At 51.0% G+C, this 23,577-nt stretch overlaps 1 protein-coding gene across 2 annotated transcripts; it reads left to right on the top strand.

The window, feature by feature from the left end:
* The first annotated feature begins 1,877 nt into the window (after positions 1-1,877).
* Positions 1,878-19,468, top strand: Ifitm10 (interferon induced transmembrane protein 10). Of its 2 annotated transcripts, none has more exons than XM_021264397.2 (4): positions 1,878-1,936; positions 3,601-3,710; positions 4,597-5,049; positions 18,876-19,468. In XM_021264397.2, exons 3-4 carry the CDS (start codon positions 4,807-4,809, stop codon positions 19,023-19,025), a joined length of 393 nt encoding a protein of 130 aa, XP_021120056.1. In that variant the 5' UTR covers positions 1,878-1,936; positions 3,601-3,710; positions 4,597-4,806; the 3' UTR covers positions 19,026-19,468. The 2 variants fall into 2 exon arrangements, with proteins under 2 accessions (XP_021120056.1, XP_087061659.1); XM_087205533.1 differs by lacking the exon at positions 1,878-1,936 and adding an exon at positions 1,973-3,137.
* Positions 19,469-23,577: the final 4,109 nt, after the last annotated feature.

Raw genomic sequence — 23,577 nt, forward strand, 5'->3', positions numbered from 1 at the left:
CTGAGGCTTGCCATTCTGTCTTGTGGGCAGTATGTGGCTGGCAAAAACTGGCTTGTTCTGAGGCCTAGAACAGTGACCAGAGGACATGGCCTTGGCCTGAGGCCGGGGTGGGGGTAGGGCCTCGTACATTTTTGTTCTGGTATGAGTCCCTACCCTAAGACATAAAGGATTCACAGGGAGGTGTGGTCTAGGCTGGCATCTGCTATGCTTTTCCAGAGTATTCCTGCCTCGAAGAAACAGAACAGTAATGGGTCCCGGGCAGGTCCTCCACACTCAACTGGGGCCCTGGAGGCCTTTGCACAGGCTGGGTGGTATGTGCAACCTCCCTCCTAACTGGGTTTCCTCCAATTCTGGGAGCGGCCTGGGCCTGTGTGAGCCAACCCAGTGTTAGAACAGATCTGCCTGGGGACCAGAGTCAGAACCCCCAGGTTGCAGCTGCTACAGACACAAGCACAGGCTGGCTCTTGAGTGGTCTTTGTTGGGAGGAAGGAGGGCAGGAGCACATGTCCACATGCAGCAGAGGGAGCAGCTAACAGGGTTTTAAGGGCTGAGTAGTGCGGTGGACACTTGGTGGCAGGCCTAGAGATTCTCTGGTCCCGACCCCAGCAGGTACAGGAAATAGGGTTAATGTGACCTTAGTGATCCTGTCATTTTGGCACCCTCAGCCTGCTGGATGAAGGCTGTTTCCCAATGTGCTCTGAGGCCTACACCCCAGGGCTAAGCCCCAGCAGGCACTTTCTCTGCAGGGCATTCACCCAGAGTTGCCAGGATCCCAGTACACATGTGCCCAGTGTTCTCTGCGCCTGAAATACAAGTAGGGAGCTGGAGAGAGCTCTGCAGGGCCTGGCAGGATTTCTGAAGAGACCGGTGTCATCAGACACTCTGCACCAAGGCCAAAAGGAGGAAGCTCCTCCCCTCCCCTGCCCAAGCACAGGGCTGCAGGTGCCCAAGGAGTAGGGCTCCAGCCAGCCAGTTAGGATTCTTAGGACCCTGGAGTCTGACTGAGGTTCAAATCCAGCCTCAGGTTTTCTGGCTGGGTGACCTACCCCAAGCCTCCCTCCCTGGCTCTAGGATGTAGCAAATAACAGGCCCCACTGCATGACTGGCTACGGGGCCCCTCATGGCTGAACACTGGCCCTGCTCTGCAGCATCTGTCTCCCTCTAGGTGGGAGATTTCTGGCCTGGAGCTTCTCCAGGAGGTGCCTAACCGAGGCTAGCCACTTCATCCACCATCTCAGAGTGGGGACTTCTGCGGGTGCAGGGAGAGGACCCGGAATGCCTTTGCCAGTGACCTTGAGCAGCCCTGCCTTGAGGCCCAGGCATCTCTCTTGCTCCCTGAGATGTGCACTAGGCCACCCTGGCTTTGCTGCTGTTTCCCCAGGCAGCACCAGTTAGGGCTGTGTGGCAGGGAGGCCCTTGAGGGGCTGCCTGTCCTGAGAAGACAAGATGGCATAACATGCAGCACATGAAAGTACCAGAGGGCACCTAAGTTGGGCCCAGCCCTCAGCACATCTGGATGCTGGGTGTGGGTTCCCCTGTGCCAGGCCCTTGGGAAAGGGAAGGTAGCATTAGGTAAAGGCAAATAGCCTGGTTCCCTACCACCCACGGCCCTCTGGGCCTGTGCACAAAGGCTAGGCTCCATGAAGGGAGCAGCCAGAACTTCCAAAAAGGGAGGGAGGGCTCCTTGAGTCTAGGAATTCTTACCACTCAGGGTGTTATCAACATCATTTAAGATTACTTCAAACTGTGGTTTCCTGACATGCCAAGCTGAGGCTGAGCCAGGGGGTCAGACTGGGGATGGAGGCGGGGCCTGCACTGGGAGGGGAGGGACTTTAGAGGGGGCAGGGCTTCTCCTGGTACAAGGGTTCAGAGAAGGGCTCTGGGCTCAGAGACCACTGAGGTTCCAGAGAGAAAGGGAACAGAGGGTCAGGGCCTGGTGAGCACTCACTCAGGAATGGGTTCCTGAGGGGCTGGGAGAAGGGAAAGCGGGAGGGTTCTGGAGAGGCTAGAGATAGACCAAGAGGGCTACAGAAGAAGGTTTCACGGGAGAAAGATGGGGGCTTGGAAAGGAGGTCAGGCTGGAGAGAGAGGAGGGCATCAGCATAGCTTCAGGGGTCCTAGGAGCATGGTCTGGGCCCAGCCGGGCCAGCAGACCAGTGAACATGCCCTAACTCAGAACCAGCAATTGTACGGTGTAGTGCAGGGCTTGAGGGAGCGAGGGCTGGGGTTCTTTCCAGGAGAGGGGGGCTCATCAGAACTTTTCTGGAGCTGGGAGATCAGTTGAGGATAAGTGTTCAAGAGAGAATAAGAATGTGTGTTCGGGGGGATTCCAGCTGAGAGGTTGGCATTGGTTAGGGGAAGTGAGGTGTGGGACAGAGGACCCCCAGGACTGAGGCACAGGTGGGATGGAGGCTCACAGAGAGGCCCTGGCAGCTACGTGGACTGGGCTCCAAGGTTACCAGTGTTGGGGGGGGGGTGTCACAGTAAAGGACCAGGGGCCAGGGCTTTGGAGCAGGACATTGGCTGCAAGGACAGGGAGGAGGTGACTGTGCACCTGTGCAGGGACAGGCTGATTTGTGAAGGGCCACAGGCTCCAAGACCAACTGGGTTAGTGAACTGAATTAGAGTGGGTTAGATACGGTGGGGCTCAGACTCACGGAGAGGTAGGAGCTCTAACAGGACTGGGCTGGGGAGGGGGGACGCTCTGAAGATTAGTGAAGGTCCTGGACTTGGTAGACTCAGCAGCGAAGGGATTGAAGAGTGGCCTTAGGGGCTGGGCACTTGTAGGGAAGGACTATGCAAAAATGGGGATTTGATAAAGTGCGCACCACTCTGGAACTGGGGTGGAGGAGTTCGGGAACTCCAGAGGGTCTTGGTTAGGGAGAGGGACCATAGAGGGACAGGAGCTGAGCTAGGGGGCAGGCTTGGCTGGGAGTGGGGTCAGGACAGGACATAGAGAGGGGACAGGCTCAGGGGGCTCGATGCCCCGGTGGGGGCTTTGAGAGGCTCAGACAGCACCAGGTCTGGGATGTGAGGGGCCTCCCTGGACCGGCGCGGGCAGAGTGACGTTTCCACTGCACCGGGACTGGGGTCTCACAGGCAGGAGCAGGGACTCTGCCCGAGAGAAGAAACGGCAGGTGGGACTCAACAGGCCCAGAGGAGGCGGGGCGGGAGAGGGGCGCTGAAGACAGCAGGTCCCGGAAAGGGAGCAGAGCCAGAGGGAGGCTGTCACTCCTGGAGACGGGGGTGGGGGCAGCTCGGAGACCCGCTCCCAACGGGGCAGTCCGCGGGAGAATGGGAGCAGGGTGGGCTGGGCTGACAGCTAGGTGGTCTGGGGAGATGGTGGGGCCGCGGCGCTTGGGTGGCGGAGGTCCCATGCCTGCTCCGCCTGCGACTCCCCGGGGTCGCGGCTTCCGGCTGGCGGGGGGCGGGGGGGGGCGCCCTCACGGCGGAGGAGGCGGAGGTGTCTGCACCGCAGCCGCCGCCGCCGCCGTGAGTCAGGCTCTGGCTGCAGCCGCGGCCGGCCTGGCGCTGCGGAGCGGGCGCGGGCAACGGGGGAGGCAGCGGCACCGAGAGCCCCGTGCGCTCCCCGCCTCCAAGGTTGGGCCGCCGGGACGCGGATCGGCGGACAGACCGCGGCCCAGGAAGGCAAAAGGACGCGCGCACAGAGGCGCAGGGATCTGACCCGCCCGAGGCAGAGTCTCCCGTAGGTGAGGACGCACCGTCCCGGCGGCTGCAGCAGACCCGGTGCCGGCGGGGGTCGGCGGGGGTCGGCGGGGGTCGGCGGGGGTCTGCGGAGCCAGAGCCCAGACTCCTGTGCGCCGCACGCAGAGTGGCGCGGGGCGCGGGTGCCTGGGTGCCTCTTTGGAGAAGTGTTCGTTTCGGAGTCATTGTGCGTCTGTTTGTGGCACGGGGGTGGGTGACTTCATATTCGAGAGTGCACGCTTGGGGTCCCAGGGACCGATTTCGGTGGGGGTTGGGGGTGGGGACTATAAGCGCGAGTTTGGTGCCGGGCACTTGTGTTTATCCTCCCTCTGGCGACTGTGCGGAGCCTGCGTCGCTGTCCAGGCTGTGTGTCCAGGCTGCGTGGCACAGTTGTTTACCTGGCGGTGTCAGCCCGGGTGTGCCAGGGTTGGAGGGCCTGGCGGGTGGTGCTTATATTTGTTGTCTGCCCGCCTGTGGGCAGGGGCTTCAGAAGCTGCCCATCCTGCCAGGCAGCACCTGGGGAGTGTATTTGTAGGTTTTCGTGCTGGAGTGTTTGGGGTGCCGGGGAGCTCTGACTGTTGCAACAGTGTAGGAGTGCTGTTTGGGGTGCGTTTGACATGCTGTTGTGTGTGTCAGTGGTTGAGTGTTTGTGCGCAGATGGCAAAGTGATGAAAAGCCGAGATGTGGCTGCCAAGGCTGCGGAGGGCTTTGGCATCGGCAGTAGCCGGTGGGTGGGGGAGGCAGGTGGTAGGCAGCAGCTGGCTGCCTCTCAGGGATCTCTGTCCCCGCTGGGGGCTGTGGATGGGGCTTCCGGGGGGGGGGGTGCTGCGGGCCTTGAGGCTGGGTACTGAAGGACAGGTAGGGCCCAGCTTCTTCTCTTCCTCTCTCCAGGCCCAGGGCCCAGGCCAGTGCCCAGCCCCGCTGGGAGCCCCGGCCAGCACCACGGACGGCGCCCAGGAAGCCCGCGTCCCCCTGGACGGGGCCTTCTGGATCCCGAGGCCCCCAGCAGGTTCGCCCAAGGGCTGCTTTGCCTGCGTGTCCAAGCCCCCTGCCTTGCAGGCTCCAGCGGCCCCTGCCCCTGAGCCCTCGGCCTCACCCCCCATGGCTCCCACCTTATTCCCCATGGAGTCCAAGGGCAGCAAGACCGACAGTGTGCGGGCGGCTGGTGCCCCCCAGGCCTGCAAGCACTTAGCGGAGAAGAAGACCATGACAAACCCTACGGCAGTCATCGAGGTCTACCCAGACACCACCGAGGTGAACGACTACTACCTGTGGTCCATCTTCAACTTCGTCTACCTCAACTTCTGCTGCCTGGGCTTTATCGCGTTGGCCTACTCCCTCAAAGTGAGCAGGGGTGGCAGAGGAGGGGGTTACAGGGGGCAGGTGCTGGCAGGTTGAGCCCTGGCTGTGTTGCCCTGGCCCTCCCTCCCAGGGGAGCCCAGAGCCAAGCAGATACAATCAAGTGGCAAGAGGTACAAGAACCACAGAGGTTCTCTGTTGGTGGGTCCTGTCCGGAGAGGAGGTGTTGGCTAGGTCTGTGCCAGCAGCAAGAGGCTGCCCTTCCCCCTCCTGAGCTGAAAAAGCTTCTTGATGGGGCTTGGGTCCAGCAGGGTCAGCTCGGCACAGCCAGCTTAGCCAATCCTCTGGTCAGGGCCTGTGGGAATTTGACCTGTCATGTGTGAATTCAACCCATCTGCCAGCTACCCTAGGCAAATGGGGATAGAGCTGGCATGGAACTGAAGAGGGCTTGGGGTTCTATGTCTGTTCAGAGAGGAGGGGTGAGGTCAGAACCCTTGCAGACTCCCTTACCCAGAAACCTGATGCCAGGCACTATCCACACCCAGCCTGGCACTTGGTGGGAGGCCTAGTGACTGGAGCAGCCTGGAGCAAGAATGGGGAAGCCTGCGTCAACACTCCCCTCTCACACTCCTCACTCAGAGTGGGCATAATTTCTAGAGCCCCTGGGAATTAAGAGGAATTGGTTTGGAGCAGAGCAGAGTGGCAGGTAATGGAGCCACATCCCCCTGAGGGCAAAGCGAGAGAAAGGACCACAACTACGAGGGAGATGATAATAGATACATTTGGATGGAGCAGCTCCTGTGTCCCATGTAAGGACTGAGCAGCTCTGGACTGTTGGAGCCCACCAACAGGATGTGGAGAGACAGGGCTCAGGCCCTCCACCCACCCTCCCACTCAAGAAGGAAGGGAAGGAGGGAAGGAGGGAAGGAAGGAGGGAGGCAGAGAGAGAGGATAGATGGATGGATGGATGGATGGATGGATGGATAAAAAGGGAGGACTTGGCTCACATTTAGCCAGGTCATTCCTTCCCAAGCCCAGAATTGAATGGCCCAAGCCAGATGCAGTCCACTGACTGAAGCTGCCCAGGGTGGTGAGGGTGGCAGAAGCCTGGGGGAGAGCGAGGGCTGCAGGGAGAGGAGAGCTCAGGCCAGGTTGACCCAGGAGGAAGGAAGGACACTGGGACAGCTCCCTCTGATCGTCTTTGAGTGTGAGCCCCACCTTGCCCTGCACCACATGCTGGCCACCTGGCTTCTGTTCTCCTCCTGACTCAGCCCCAGTGCCACCATCCACACTGTCACTTACACCTTCATCTTCAGGCCTGTGTACCTAGCTCTGGCTCCACTATTTGGGACCTGTATGTGTGTATATGCATGTGTGATCATGTCTGTGTGAGTGTGTGATTGCATGTGCATGTGCATGCATGCATGTACATCTGACTCACTATGTATATGCAAATGAATGTGTTCCTATGAGTTAATGTGAGTATATTGCATGGTGTGCATGTAAGTATATGGTTTGTGCTTATGTAGGTGTGAGTATAGACATGTGAGTATGTGGAGAAGCATGAGTATAAATTCCATGTATGTGTGTGTGCATGTGTGTGAGTGATATGCATGTGTGCATGATTGTATGTACAAATATCTGTGCATGTGTGAGGAGCACAAGTACAATTACGTGTGTGGGTTTACACTTGTGCATACATGTTTGTGTGCATGTGTGTGAGTGAATGCATGTGTTTGAGTGTGCTTGCAAATGCCAGTGTAGGTATATGTGAGTGTGAATGTGGGGGAAGTACACATACATGAGTGTGTACCTGTTCTAGGGCAGCAAGTGAAAGTCCTTGGGATCTGGTGCTGGTCCTCAGCTCAGCTCTACTCCACTCCCTAGACCAGTGCCAAGCAGAGGGTGTGCTTCCTGGGGCAGCTGTGGCTACAGCTGGTAGAGCTCAGCCTCCCTGGTGCCCTCTTGCCCTGCACTGCCGGTGGCCTGTGGACATGGTCTGCTGCCTAGACTCCTGTCCAGAAGCCATCCCCTCCTCCCCTGACTCAGCCTGTGCTGGCTGGCTTCTGGCATGGGGCAATCCCATCTGGTGTGGGTTGTAGGTAGGTCAGGCATCTCTGGGTTTGTGCTGCAGTGGGGGTGGCATGAAGTTGGCACTTTGGGGTCAAGGAGGGCTCACACACTGCCCTCTGGGGCTACCCCTTCCTCGGAGGCAGGGAGAGCGAAGGCTCCGGCGCTTCCCCACGGGTGTGGTTTAAGGTGAGCTGCCTGCCTCCAGACAGAGGGGAGCACAGAGCAGCTGGTTCTGGTCCTCAGCCTGGGAATTGTCCATCGGCCCATCAGCTGCATATCTCCTGACCTGCTGCACTCGTACTGTGTGCAGCTTGTCATGGGCACTTCCAAGGGCAGAGGCAGAAGCTGGACATGGGCTCAGGAAGTTTTGGCTGGAATCCCAGCTGTAGAAATGCAGCCACCTCACCTACCTCACTGAACCCCTGCTCCCTCATATGATCACAAAACATAGAAACAAAGCACCATTCAAGCTAGCACACATGAACAAGGCAGGGGCTGGCAAGTAGCAGATGTGAAATAAATGCTGTATCCTTGCCTTCCCCTGTCTGTCCATCTACCCATCAGCCACCACCCATCCCTCTACCAGCTGGGCAAGCACAGCTCCATGCAGACTAGCCCTGCATCGCAGATTGGAGCCTTACTTTGCTTAGCCCTTTGGGAAGGGCAAGATACGAAAATCAGTTCTCCATTCATGCCTTGTCTACACATTGCCTCGTAATGACCATGGCTCTCCCTTGTTAGCTTCATAGTGTCTAGACTTTCATCGTGTTGTTCAAGACACCTCAGAACTCCTTTGCATCCCTCTTCCTGGCCTCACCAGACGCGCCCCTGCCTGTGTCATTCTGGAAGCACCCTAAGTGATGTTTGCACCTGGGTTTGCACATACTCTTCCTGCAGCTAGGAGAATTTGTGAGGTGCAGGTCTCTCTTCTGCACAACCCCCAGGACAACCCTGCCCTGGCCATATCTGCCCACCCTCACTCCAACCATCCCTTCATCTTAATGTTGTCAGGGCTGGTTAACATAGGAGTCAAAGAATGTTAGTTGAATGGGTAGATGGACAGAGGACATGTAGCACCAGAGAATAAATGTCCCAGTGCTTCAGAAAAAGAATGCATCACTTCGAGTTTGGGGATAGGTAAGGCTCAGGGGCAGGAGGCCTCTGGGAGAAGGCTGCATTTTCACTGGGCCTTAAAGGGAAGGTGAGGGGAAAGGTATTCCAGAGAGAATGACACGGATGTTGGGGCTTTGGGGGTCAGGAAGACCCCCAGGGAGCAGCAGAAGATAGTCCTAGGTAGGCAGAGAGAAGCCCTGGGGTGAAGGATCTGGATTCTACCGTGTAGAAGACTGAAGAGGAAATGTGATCAGTGCTGTAACATCTGCAGCAGTGTGGAGGAAGGGGACAAGGAAATGCTAAAGGCAGAGTTAGGTTCCCAGTGTGGAGGTCCAGGTGGGATAACATGTGGCCTGAGCTAAGGAAAAGATGGAGGACAGTAGATGCAGCCAGGAGGTAGCAGCTACTTAATTTGAGCCCAGGAGGCCCGGACACTCCCCAGTGACAAGAGAAATCAGATGGAATAGATTTGGAGGGAGGATGGTCTGGATATTTGTATGTATATATCTTCCACACCTTCTTTTCTGAGTAGCAACATCATCCATCCACTCACCCATCCACCCACCATCCCACCTTCTATGGTCATGTGACGTTTCAGTCAATAGCAGACCACACGTACCATGGCCGTCCTATTAAGATTACATCAGCTAGTGATGAGATAGCCATTTTAGTTTGTGTGAGTGGACTCTGTAATGTTAGCACAATGATGAAGTCATCTACTGATGCATTTCTCAGAATATATCCCTGTCACCAAGTGACATATGACTGTGCATCAATCCCTCCTCCTTCATTCCCTTCAATCCTCCAAATAGCCTCCTATCTCTCTATTTGCCCATTCATGCTTCTTCCTCCTCCTTCTCTCCTGTTCTACCCCTACCTACCTTGTACATAAATCCACTGAACTATTCCTTTACATCATTCTCTCAAAGACTTTCCTACTTTCCTTATCAGCCCTCCTTGTCAATGTGTTCGATCATCCACCCAGCTTGGGCCTAATGCCTAGATTGTTCTACTTCAAGTCATCCCTCTCCATCCTTCCCATTGCCCCTCTGTCCGAGCCACACTTGTCCATCCAGCTATCCAGCCACCCAGCCATCCACCAAGTGCTTTTCTTACCTTTCAGCTCTTCCCATCCATTAATGTAATCAATCCATTATCATTTTTCTATTTTCCTTCTCTTCTCATCTATCCATTTATCCAACTATTCATGCATCCATGTAGCTACATTATTTTTCCCTCTTCTTTTTCCCCTCACTTCCATTTGCTGAATTCATTAATTTATAATACATCCATCCAGCCTCACTGTATCCTTGATTTCCTTCATTTGTCCAGCTACTTGTTCACACACCCGTTTTTTCATCATGGAGCCATCCATATGTTTGTGTCTTTCCATCATGTACCTACTTCCCTTCCCTCCCACTCTCCCTCCTGGTCTTCCTTCTCCCATCTCTCCTTGAATACCACCTATCAACGTACAAATCATTCACCTGTATCCAGCACACCCACCCTCTATTGATCTTTTCATAATCTATTCTTCCCCTTTCTGTTTTTCCTTTCTCACAGTTACTTTCACACCAATGATCATTCACCCAACCAGCCAACCATTTTTCTATCTTCCCTCCCTCCTTCTGTCCATCCCTTTCACCTGTGTTTTCCACATAGCCATACACCCTGTGGATCATGGTGACTCTGGCTCAGAGCATATGATAAGAGACCTGGACATACTGTTAACTAGCTGTGAGGCCTTAAATAGGTAACCATGTCTATGCTTCCTTATATAGTCCCTACTTCAAGGTGTTGTTGAGAGAAGTTAGTATATGTAATGCCATCAGTACAGTACCTGGCTATAATAATTTCTTCCTATTATTACTGTTGTTATTTCATACATCCATCTTCCTTCTTTAGTCCCTCCTTCATCACCTCTACATGTTTACCAGCCCTACGTAGGACTTTACCTGGGCATCCATACATCAGTACACAAATCTATCAACTTCATTCAAGCATCCAACCTGTTCCCAACTATATGTGCTCTAATCACCTTTTCTCTTATTATTTCCTCTTCCTCCCTTCTTTACTTTTGCCTATCTAGCTGCCCCATCCAACAGCTTATTCATCCGCATGCTAATGCAAACATACTTATCTACCCTCTCTTCTTCCAAGCTTTCCCATTCCTCCCTTTACCCAACTCTTCTTATATTCCAACCATGTACCCCATTTTTCTGTTGATATGCCCACCCATTCCGCTCTCTCTCACTTTTACCCATCAAAACATGCAATTCACTAGTTCATCCAGTCACCCCCTTCCCACACACCCACCTTTCCTTCCCCCCTTTTTTCTTCTACCTGATTGCTCATCCTATACATTTTTCTAACTCCTATTAATCCTTCTCTCCATATATTGTTACTCCATTCCTTCAGTTAACCCCCTTTATACCATCCAGTCTGTCCATCATTCTTCTATCTAGTTTTGCCACATTATCTATTGCAGATTTGTTTATCTCTTTAAAAAACATTTTTTTGTGTGTGTGGTACTGGGGATTGAACCCAGAACCTTTGCACCGAGCTATGTCCGCACCCCTTTTTTCATTTTGAGACAGGGTCTTACTTAGTCACCCAGGCTGCATTTGAACTTGCAGTCCTCTTGCTTCAGCTTTCCAGAATGCTGGGATTACAGGCGTGTGGCACTGTACGTGACTTATTTGTTTCTTCCTTCTTCTCTGCCTCACCCACTTCTATCCCTTGATTTTCCTCCATCTACACATCTGTCCATCTTCCTTCACTTTGTCTTCCTCCCTCCTCGTCCCTCTTTTTTTTTTTTTTTGGTACCAGGGATCGAACTCAGGACCTTGTGCTTATGAGACAGGAGGCGGCACCACTGAGCTAAATCCCCAGCCCCCTCCTTGACCCTCTTATATGATGTCACCATCATAGGCATTTGTTAATCTGTTTAGTTACTCACCCCATCATTGGCCCCCTTAAATCCCTCAGCATCCTTCCACTCCTTCTCCATTTACTACATATCCAGGAAATGATTGTACAATGTCCAGTAGGTGAAAAGAACACATATCCCTTAACCATGGGCATTTATTTCCTGGCAGGGAAGTCAGGCAGTAATGAAGCTCACAGCTATGTGTGTCAGACAATGATGTCATCTATGAAGAATACTTAAAGTGTGGTTGAGGAAATGGCCAGGGGCTGCTATTTTATACAGGGTGAGCAAAGAAGTCCTCTTTGGTGGGATGGTTCCTGCAGTCGCTGTACATGTGTCTGAGGAAGAGTCGTCTAGGGCCAGGAGGCCAGTGTGACTGGAGTGGGGGTGGAACCAGAGGGTGGCTGAGGGTCAGACTGTGTAGCCTTGTAAACCACAGCAGAAGTCTTGGCATAGAGTGAAATGAGTGAAATGAGGATTCATTGAAGAATTTTCAACAAAGGGTCAGTGTGAAGTGGCTTTCGGGATTAATCTTACTGCTGTGTGGAAAGTAGACATACAGATGCAAAGAGGTGGGGGCTGGGAGGCCAGATGAAAGGCTTTTGCATCAGTCAATGTTTGGACCAAGTTGGTGGGCACAGAAAGCTAAAATGTGGTCATTTGTGAATATAGTGGCTCCACAGTATCCACAGGGGATGGGTTCCAGCACCGCTTGTGAACAGCAAGATCTGAGGATGCTCAAATCCCTAATATAAAATGAAATAGTATTTACATACAACTTACACACATTCTCCCATGTTCTTTAAATCAGCTCTAGATGACTTATGATGCCTAGTACAATGTAAATGCTATGTAAGTAGTTGTTATGCTGTATTGTTGAGGGAATAATGACAAGAAAAAAACTCTGGAAAACACACTCGCTCACTTCATCCATGCACCAATTCAGCCCTTACATATCCTATCCTTTCTACCATCTGCCCATCCATTTCTCCTTCTGTAAATTATCCTATTTGTCCTTTTTCCTTTTGCCATTTTCCTTCCATATTCAGTCGTCCCTATATTTATCCATTCATTATTGACCAAATTTATATTTCCATTCCTGCAGCAGCCATTTTTTCTTTCTCTTCCTCTTATTTCACTACTTACATGCTAACCTCTTCCATTACTCTATTCTATCCATTCAGCCAACTCTCCACGTATTCTTTATATTCTCCTTGGAGTCATCCATTCCCTCTTCATTCATTAATATTAAAAGAGGCACAAGCAACCCCAGCAAGTAATAACCACACAATAGCAAATATGTCAAGCTATTAGCGTATTCTAGACATTGTTCTAGAATTTTCCATTATTTAATATTTTAATTAATAATCATAAAATGGTATGAAGTAGGTGCAGTTTTACAGATGAGGAAACTGGGGCACAGAGAGACAAGGTAACCTCCTTGTGGCTATCACCAAGAATGTTTCTCATACCCATGCTTCTAGCTCCATACTACATTTCTTCCAGTAAATCCTGCTACCTACCTGCCACTCATCTTGATTTCCTCTCTCCACCCACTTCCCATCTTTTTTTTTTTTTTTTTTTTTTGTACCGGGGATCGAACTCGGGTCCTTGCACTTGCAAGGCAGGTGGCGGAACCACTGAGCTAAATCCCCGGTCCCCCACTTCCCATCTTAATTCATCTATTGATCCATTCAACCCTTCTTTCTGCCCCTCTTTGTTTTAACTACCCACCCACCTGCTCTATCAACATATCTGATCATTCATTCTTAAAACTTCTGTTCATTAGCCTTTATCTCTTTTCCCTTATCTCATCCATGTGTCCCCTAGCCCACCACCAATCCAGTCACTGTGTAACATCCTTTCCCATCTCTCTTTTCCTTCCCTCCACCCATTTATACTTCCCATTCATTCATCTCTGGTTGAGTTGTCTGTTGTAATCTGGGTTACTGAAGACCATGTGTTTTATGAACAAGAGGAGTTTATTCCTTACGTTTCTGAAGATTGAAAGTCTGGCATCAAGGTGCCTGTGTGGTCAGATTCTAGTAAAGGTCCACCCTCTTTGTGTTATAAACTGTTGACTTGTCTCTGTGTCCTCAGACACAGAAGGGGCAAGGGTCTCTCTGGGACCTCTTTTGTAGGGGAACTAGTCCTGCTCATGAGGGCTTTGCCTCCCCAATTACCCCTCAGAGGCCCCACCTCCTGCCATCACCTGGGGACTAGAATTTCAATAAAGACGTTTAGGAGGACACAGACATCCAAAACCTAGCATCTCCCATTCATCCATTTATGAATCCCTCTTCCCCTTGTTTTTTTTCTCCCAGTCCTCCAACAATTTTCTACATTCACCTTCATAGCCAGGTGTTGCGCCAGTAGCCACTCATCCACCCACTCACCTAAGCCTCTTCCTTTTCTTCTTTCACATATAATCACTATACACCTTCATAAAAGAACCTCCCACCTATGTACCTATGATCTCTTAATCTCGTCTGATGTCCTCCCATCTTCTTCCATCCTTGCTTTGACTGGTTCAACCAGCTGTCCCACCACAAAGCTCTCTACTACCAGCCCCCCCACCATTCACCCAACATCACGCATAAACTCTCTTTGCCCCATCACCTGGCCCTGGTGTATCTGCCCTGTCTTCCATGTTCTAACTTTATTTCTCCAATTTTCTGCCCCTGGCCCCCATCCACCATCCTTACACTCTTGGTTTTCCTCCCAGTTCTTTGCCCATTTTTCTCAGGCCCTTTTCCTGGTTGCTTTTGGCTCCCTGATCTTTGAACTCAGGATGCTCCCTGGTCTGCCATGGCCCTCTTCCCTGTTGCCACGCCCTTCCTTCATGCCCTGCCAGGTCTCAGACACACCATATCTGTGCTGACACCTTTCAGTCTTATATTCCTCCCTTTGACCTTGTCCTCAGACTCCAGACTCATGGAAACTGCTCAAAATGTTTAGCAGTATGTCTGGAAGGCTTTTCTAGCTACTTCAGAACTGGACTGCTGATCACCCCAGACTTGCTCCTCTCATGGTCGTCTGCACTTTACGTTGAACAAACTGAAGCCCATGAAGCCATCTCCAGGCCCATTCTTTCTGTCACACTCCAACCTGACTTCAGGAAACCCCATGAGCTCTGCCTTCAACATATACCCAGAAATAGAGCCCGTCTTTCCACCTTCACTACTCCAGCCTGGAGAGCCACCCTTATCTCTAATTTGTGCTAATAAATTGATCTCTGCTCCTGTCCAGGCTCTGTCTTCCCCTTCAATCTGATCTTAACATGGAAGCCAGAATCTCCACATTAAAATTATCAGATCATCCATTTCTTAATTCACTTCAAAAGTCTCCTACAAACCTCCCTCCCAGTCAGCTCCTGACCAGTATCTTCTCCCCACATCTATCATATTCTGCTCCCCACTCTGGTCTCTGCCTTCCTTACAGCTTTGAGCCCACCTGTGCACCTCCCTCCCCAGATAAACTTGTGACCAAACCTGTCGCTCTTAGTCTTTACTCACGTGTCCCTTCCCTGAGGTCTTCCTGGCAATACAGCCAGACCATGCCTTCCTTGATACTGTGTTCCCCTCTCCTTGGGCTTCTTCTGAGCACATTTAACACATCAGCCATTTTACTTGCTAATTGTACTTATTTCCTGTATCATCGCCCCAGAATGTAAAGTCTGTGAGGACAGAGACTGTTTTCTTCCTTCTTGGAATTTTTTTTTTTTTTTTTGGTACCGGGGATTGAACTCGGGACCTTGTGCTTGCGAGGCAGGCGGCGAAACCACTGAGCTAAATCCCCAGCCCTTGTCTTCTTCCTCCTGAGAGCAGCAGCTGCACAAAGACACTGGATAAAGATAAACTGATTGATGATGGATTGATTGATTGTGTTAATGAATCTGTCTATCCAGCTGCCATCCATTGATCTGCATACAACTTATCCCACACCCCCCTTTTCACTTATCCACTTGTCTCATCCAACATGCACCCATACCTACCTGCTCCGCCTGTCCAGCCTACTTACCTAGGTACGTGACTATGATGTGGCATACATTACTGCATCCCCCAGTACAGACCCTGGCCACCCAACATATTCTCACAAAGTCATTTGTCTACCTGTCAGGCTATCCACCTGATCCATTCATCCAGCATACACCCACAAGTTTGTTTGCCCACTTGTCCCACCCTAGGCATACATTTGCACCACCACCTACTCTCCTGCTCTGTCCACTCGGCACATATTCACATGTCCATTATGTACCTGTTGTACTTATCCAGTGTATATTGATACCTTCACCTCCTTGCCATCCTGCCCATTCAAAGTACATTGATGCACCGGCTGCATACCTGCCTCAACTCTTCAATATGTTTCCAAACTCACCTATTCACCCATCCAGTTCACCTGGCACACATCCCTGTCCCATCTGACCACTTGGGCCATGCAGCCATCATATTCTCATATATTCACCCATTTCCCTGACCACCTTTAATACACTCTGGGCACCTGTGCCACGTATCTGACCCGCAGTCACGTATCCATCACCCACTAATCTGCATAGTCCCTGTATCCATCCCACCTTCCCTCCAATCCAGCATACATTATTCCTGTGACTGCTTCTCTTTCCCCTGCAAACATCTACCTTCCACAAATCCACCCTCTTTCCAAACATCAGGTTACCTGAGGGCAGTAGAAAGAGGGATGGCAAGGGCTAAAGAAAAAAACACAGTAGACTTTTGTAATTTCAAGGTATATGGGGGGCTGGGAGGTCAGTGCCTCAGAGTGGACAAAGACAAAGACACTCCGAACCTGCCGCTATTTATTGGGCTCATAGGGAGAATCAGCTGACTCAGAGGGTGGCAGCAATCCCATGATGATGAGGATCTTATGCTGGTTAGGACAGTGAGATGAGCAAAACTTCTTACAACAGTAGGTGGGATGAGTTAAGCTGATGAGGAATTTGTCCCTCCCCAGGTGAAATCCTTCTCTTTTTTTTATTACTACTTGATTCTCAAAGAATCAGGATGTCTTCAGGTGATATAATCTTGCCCTTGAGTGTCACAGCATCATGGGACCATTGAGGCCTCAGCTGTGACTGAGTTATGTTTCTGCATACCATACCTGGCCTGCAGGCAAAACTAGGCCTCATATAGCCCTAATCATAATTTAACTGTGAAATGATTTTTTCCCCAAAATTATGTAGAATGGCTCCCAATGTCAAATCACCTCCCCAGTCCCCCTTGGCCACCATCCCTTGTCCCCTAGTCCTGGCTGCCATCCAGCTGTCTTCCTTCCCTCTGCTGGTCCATCACGTTAAACCTACAGTGCCCTCCCTCTGTCATTCCTTTCGATGAAAAGTTTGATCAAGGCTTAGTTTAGGAATTCAGAGTGTGGTGGGGGCCTTTGGTCTTATTATGTAGTCCAGTTACCCAGGCAGCCTCCTCCTGCCTCTGCCTGCAGAGTGCTGGGATTACAGGCATGGACCACCACATCCAGGTTTATTGGTTTTTTGTTTGTTTGTTTGTTTTCAGTACCAGGGATAGAACTTGGGTCCTTGTGCTTGTGGTGCAGGCGGTGGAACCACTGAGCTAAATCCCCGCCCCTGGTTTGTTTAATATGAGAAAAGCAATGAATGTAACTCAACACATTAACAAATTAAAAGGGAAAATCGAGTGTTTATCTCATGAGACTTTTTAGCACAGTGTTAGCCCTCTGTTCATAAAATGAGCATCATTCTTTGCAGTAGATGTTACGCTCCCTCATGAGAAGAGACTGCTTGTTACCATCTCTGCTGTTCTATACCATTCTAGAAGTCATCTTTGCCTCCAAAATAAAAGCTGCTGTGGGCCAGATGTTCTGCCAGGGCCGCACACTTGCTAGTTCATGAGGTCCTTCCCCACCTGTGTGAGGCCAGCACCACATGATCCTTGTGTCACAGATGAGGGTACAGAAGGACAGCAAAGCCAATTACCTGCTGGGTCACATGGTGAGCACCTGATAGAACCAGGGTCCAGGTCCAGCCAGTGACTCTCTGGCATCTATGCCCCTAACTGCTGTCCTTTGCAGTGTGGAATAAGGACTAGAACGAGCCAGTAGAACTGCTATTGTTTACAGTGGATTTGTTATGTTTTATTATAAAAAATGGTCAGTTATCAAAAATATCGTAGTTTAGCCGGACACTCTACAGGAGAGAGTCAGATGTCTACCACCAGCAAAGATCAGTGAGAAATGTCATTTTACATTACAATTTACAAAGAGAAAGGCTAAAGCCAGGTGTGGTGGTACACACCTATAATCCCGACACTTGGGAGGTTGAGACAGAAGGATCCTCACGAGTTCAAGGCCAACCTGGAGTACATAGTGAGACCCTGTCTCAAACAAATCAAAACCTAGACAAATAAATAGGCTAAGACCAAATCTAACAAAAGGTAGGATAGCTCTTTAAGGAGAAAATTATACAACTATTTTAATAAAGACTTCAAACAGTGGGAGCTAAATAAGTGAGTGACACACCCTATTCTCAGGAAAGAGGACAGAATTCAGTGAGAGCAGCCAACGTCCATTCCTTCCAAAATCAGGAGCATGACAGCTCCCCAGGGATGGAGACCACTCCCTCCTTCAGCCCCAGTCCCCCTGCAGCCCTCTGTCTCTTGTCTGTTCACACATTCCCTACAAGTCTTGCCTGTTCACCTTGCTCCATCCCTCTCTCACCATCTTATTTTCCCACCCCTTCCTTCCACCCCATCTCCCTTATTTCCCACCGGCCCTCCCTCCTTCTGTCCATCGTTACGCATTCATCCCTTCATCCTCTTCTCTCTCCTTTTCCTTTGCTCTTCCTGCCACCTGCTTCCTCCTTCTGTCTATCACAGGCCCATCCTCCACCCAGCTACTCCCCTCCACCGCCCCCTCCCCCCACCCCCACCCCCACCCCCGCACTCCCACCTTTCTAGCCATTTGCCCTCTTGCCCACCCATTGCTCTGAGCTCCATCCACCTTCACAATCTGTCAGCCTAGTGATCTGGGCCTGGTCAGTCCAGGTACCTATCTGCTCACCTTCCTTCCTTCCTTCAACCAGCTCCAACTGACTAATGCAAAGACTTTCCATCACTTCCTCTCTTCACCTCTCTGACTCTTTTCTTCCCCCTCCCAGGCTTTGGTTTCTTACAGCATGTTCACATCTGCCATTTTTGGACTTTGTGGGTAGGAGGGACATCCCGAGACTCCCCTGGAAGAGGAAATTTACCAGCTTTGCCCACTGACCCTGCAGGGAGCCTGGATCCCCCACCTCATGTCCTTGGGGATAGATGGCTGCCTGTCCTCTCCTCCCAGCACCTACTCTCAGGATTAGTTCCATCAGGGCACCTGTGTCACCCCATGCTCCCACCACACTGCCCTCTCCAAAACCTCTCCAAAACCACCTTTTCTCCTTAGTTTAGATCACTTTAGACTTAGCAAAAAGTTTTGAAAAACCAAACAAACAAAAAATCCCCAGGAACCTTTACCCAGATTCCAAATGTTAATATTTTCCCCATTTACCTTTCCTCTCTCTCTCTCTCTCTCTCTCTCTCTAAATACTTCTTTTACAAACTTTCTCAGAGTAAGTTTCACACAGGAGGCCTCAGTACTTCCCCAAAATCAGGGTACTTCCTTGCAGCTGAGCGTACAGATATTGCAAGTCTGGAAGTCATGCTGCCCACCGCCCTCTGTGGGCCCTGGCTCCCGCCCCTTGGTGACCCAGCTCCTACCCTCCTTCTGGCTCCAGGTTCGGGACAAGAAGCTCCTCAATGACCTGAATGGGGCAGTGGAGGACGCCAAAACGGCCCGGCTGTTCAACATCACCAGTTCGGCACTGGCAGCCTCCTGCATCATCCTGGTCTTCATCTTCCTGCGGTACCCACTCACTGACTACTGACCCCACAGGCGCCAGGGCCATGAGGAGGAAGCACTGAGACTTGCTTATTTTTGTGGTCACTGAGATGCAGGATGCCCTGAGGGTGGGCCAGATTGAGGCTCCTGCCTGGGCCTCCGAGGCTTTGTGTGACTCAGAGCAAGGCCTTCAAAGCTGAACACCCAAGGAGCAGAGAGCTCCATGCAACCCCCACCTGCCTCCTGGCCCTCACCCTGCCTGTCTTTGGGCCTCAGCTCCTTCCCTACTGCTGCCCCGGCTTCCATGTGCCCAGGTTCCGGGGCCTGCAGATCCCACTACCAGCAAGAAGGGCTTATGTGGGAGATCCCAGGATGGCGGGCTGCCAGCACCTGAGGCCCACTCTCTCCTGACCCTGCCTCCTCCAAGCTGTGACCTGCTCAGAGCACTTGTATCTGTGAACTTTCAATAAAATACCTACCCTGCTCCTGCCTGGCCTCCTGTCCGTGCCCCAGGTGTGTGTGTGTGTCTGGAGGCCTTGGGAGCCTCCTTTAGGTACAGCCTGGTGGTCTGAGTCCAGGGAGCTGCATCACGGCCAGTTTTGCTGACAGGGACCTGACCCCAGGGGTTCAGGCAGCCTGGGGCCAGATAGGGTGGCAAAAACTCCCACACCAGCTGAGAGTGGAGCTAGGAAACCCCTATTCCCCCAGGAGCGAGTGCCCAGAGGTGATTCCAGGGCTGGCTCATTCCTGGGACCTAGGCAGGTTCCTCACCTGCTCCTGCAGTCTCCTCAGCCATAAAAGAGCAAAATGGCTCCCACTTCCCAGAGTCACAGTAAAGGCTGACCCAAGGTTGCAGCTCAGGAGGCAGCAGTGCCCCACATGGGCTCTGCCCGTGGCACGGGGCAGAGGGTGCGAGGCTGGAGAATGGGTCTAGGAGAGGTAACAGGGAGAGGGCTGCGGGCAGAGGTGGTGTCTGGCAGCTCCTCCGGGGCCAGGTGGCTAGACAGCTGGGAGGTGGACAGGGCCACAGGCCAACAGTGGGGAGAAGAGCTTGACTCTGAGATGCCAAATGGAGAAGTGCAGGCAAGAGACTCGGGCTGGAGACATTGCAGGGGGTGGAGGGTGCCCACCAGTGCGTGGGCAGTGGGATGGGGCTTTCAGACTGGTTGCTTGGGGAGGGCAGGAGGAGGTAGGAGTTTAGGGACGCTGTGTGGTGAGCTGGGAGGATGGGCTTTTGTGTGAGAGATGGAAATGTGGAACCAGGGCCTTATGCCTTTTGGCAGCAGCAAGTGGAGATCACCCCACCCCCACCCCCACCCAAGCCTGGAAAAGCACTTTCCAGATGAAAAGGTCAAGCATTTGGGCCTTGGACACCACCCCATGGACACAGGGCTCAAAGAAAGGAAGCCTGATAAGTGGGGACACGTGCAGGGTTGGGGTAGGCTGGTGGAGGAGCCCCAGTATCCCACTGTGAGACCTAGTCCCAATCCTGACTCAAATTCTACACAGCAGAGTTGGAGGACACAGGTTTCAGTCCAGGCAGGAGGTGAAGGGGAGGGGAGCAGAAGGGCCTGGAAGTCAGAAGAGGGCCAGGGTGGGGACTGAGTAGGACCCTGGGGGACGGTTCCTGTCCCTAAAGGTAGTAGAGATGCCACTGGAAGGCCGACTGTGGGCTGCCCAGTCCTGGATGCTTCTGACCTCATAATCAGAAGCAGGTGATCCCAATGGTCTCCCCACAGCTTCCTGAAGGAATCAAGCAAAAATGGGTGGGTGGGGCTGGACCCTGTAAGGGGCCAGGGCATCCACAGGAAACTGGGCCCTGGATGGTGAGGTCAGCTTAGGCTGACTCTGTGTCCAAGCAGCTTTATTGTACCTGGAGGTGAGGAAGCAGAGAGAAACAATATCTTCCTCACTCCTTTTCCTTAGCACTGATGCTGCATTGGCTGGATGCCTGCCTAGACGGCCCCCAAGGGCGCACCTACATTAAGGAGGCCCTTCCCTGGGATTTTTCCCAGGCTGAGGCTTCCTGGGCTCATGTTGGAGACAGGACAGCTACTTGATAGCCAACAGTATGGACAGAGCCACACTGCAGAGGACAGCTACCTCAGGATGGAGAGAGCACTCCACGGCGGGGGTCCCAGTGGGGTCAGTCCATACATGCCCTCACTGCCTGGCTCTGGCTTCAAGCTCTGTGTTTTCACCTCTCTGGGCTTGTCTCTGACTTGCAGCTCTCCTTGTCCCCTGCAAGCCCCTTTGGCCCATTTTCATTTGGTTGTATATAGTGCCTGGGTCACATTTGACATTCAGTAAACACTTGTATGAATCAAAGAGAGAATTGCCTTCTCTCTCCCTGCCTGTCGGGAGCCATTCTACATAATTTTGGCAAAAAATCATTTCACAATTAAATCATGATGAGGCCTAATCTTTTTTTAAATTCTTTTATTGGTACATTTTAGGTATACAATACGTTTACGTTTATCATTGGGTGTTTGTACCTGTACATGATGTATCTTGGTTCTTATTTTTTCCCCATTACCTGTGTGCCCTTCACCCCCTCCACCCTTCCCTATTTACATAAATTTCATTTCCATTTTTTTTCTTTTCTCAAAATTTTTCTTTTCCCTTTCCCCTCCCACCACCCTACACCTTTGGATCTTTTAATATTTCAAATTATTGATTATTCATTTTAATCCTTTTAATCCTTATTTACACTTTCAGTTTCTCACACTAGAGAAACTATTCGGTATTTACACATGTGTCCTATTTAGCTATAAATGTCTGTAGTTTCTCGTTCTTTCTGGCTGAGTAGTATTCCATTTTATTAAAAAAAAAACCCACATCTTCTTTATCCAGTTTCCAATTGATGGGCACTTTGGGCTGTTTCCAAGGTTTAGCTATTACGAACTGTGCTGCTATAAACATGGGTGCACATATATCGCTGTGGTATGATGCTTTTAATTCTTTGGTGAAGATATCCAGCAGGGGAATACCTGGGTCAAATGGGACCTCTAACCCTCGTTCTTTGAGGTATCTCCATACTGATTTCCACAGTGGTTGCACCAGTCTACACTCCCACCAACAATGGAGAGGGGTTCCTTTCTCCCCACACCCCCGCCAGGATTTGTTATTGGTTGATTTCTTGATAGCAGCCATTCTTTCTGGGGTGAGGTGGAATCTCAGTGTTGTTTTCATCTGCATCTCTCAAATGACCAGTGATGTTGAACATTTTTTCATATATTTATTTGCTGCTTTTACTTCTTTGTCTGAGAAATATCTGTTCATTTCGGATGCCCATTTTTGAATTGGGTCTTTGAATTTGGAGGGTCTGATTTTTTTCAATTCTTTATATATTCTAGATAGTAGACCTTTGTCTGAGGTACAGCTGCTAAAAAATTTTTCCCACATTGTAGGTTGTCTCTTAGCTCTGTTGGTAGTTTCTCTTGCAATGCAGAAGCTTTTTAATAAGATGAGATCCCAGTTGTTCTTTGTGCTAGCTCCCGTGCTACTGAGGTTTTGTTCATAAAGTCTTTTCCTATGCCAATGTCTTCAAGAGTTCTACCTAATTTATCTTCCAGCAAGTTTAGTGTTTTTGTTTTAAGATTTAGATCTTTAATCCACTTTGATCTTAGTTTTGTGCATGGTGATAGGTATGGGTCTAGTTTTAATCTTTGAGGCCTAGTCTTATTGCCTACAGGCTGGCTATGACATGCCGAAACATAACTCCATTTTTGCCTCTGGTCACAGCTGAGACCTCAGTGGTCCCATGATGCTGTGATGCCCAAGGCCAAAATTATACCAACTGAAGACATCTTGAGTCTTTGAGAAGTGAGTGGAAAGGTCTCACCTGGGGAGGGACAAATTCCTTATCAGTTTAACTCATGCCACCTATGGTAAGAACTTCTTTGTTCCTCTTACTGTCCTAATCAACATAAGATTCTCAGAATCCTAGCATTGCTGCCACCCTCCGAGACATCTGATACTTTCTCAGATTATGAGATCCTTGTCAATTTAGGATTATCGCCACCCTTTGAGTCATCTTTTACTCCCTATGAACCCAATAAATAGTGGCAAGTTTGGTGTGCCCTTGTCTTGGCTGCCCAGAGCCACATTGATGAGGCCCAGAACCCAGCTTCCTCTCTAAGTCTCATTTCCTGTCTTAATTCTTGTAAATCTTTTTTTTTTTTTTTGGTACTGGGGATTGAACTCGGGTCCTTGCGCTTGCAAGGCAGGTGCTGGAACCACTGAGCTAAATCCCCGGCCCAACTTGTTTTAATTCTTTAATTCACCTTGTGCTGTCATGGCTCACAGGAGACCAGGATCCACTTCAGGGGTTCTGGTAACATCCCCTTTCCCTGTTCCCTACTCCTTCCCTTCTCCCTACATGCCCAATATCTTCCTGTACGGATCAGGCCAACTTCCCCTGTCCCTGGAGCTACCCTGGCCACTGCTCTGGTGACTCCCAGCCCACAGTTCTTCCCTGAGTATGGAGAGAGCCTAAAACCTGGGCTGTCCATCTGTGTGCACATGTGTGACAGTGTCCATGTGACACTGGTGTGTTGAGAGGAGATGCTCTGGGGTTGGCTCAAACTCTCTCACCA

Source organism: Heterocephalus glaber, unplaced genomic scaffold (assembly GCF_053883595.1).
Source record: "Heterocephalus glaber isolate CG9 unplaced genomic scaffold, H.glaber_assembly_v1.0 deba00000594, whole genome shotgun sequence".
In the NCBI taxonomy this organism is placed as follows: domain Eukaryota; kingdom Metazoa; phylum Chordata; class Mammalia; order Rodentia; family Bathyergidae; genus Heterocephalus; species Heterocephalus glaber.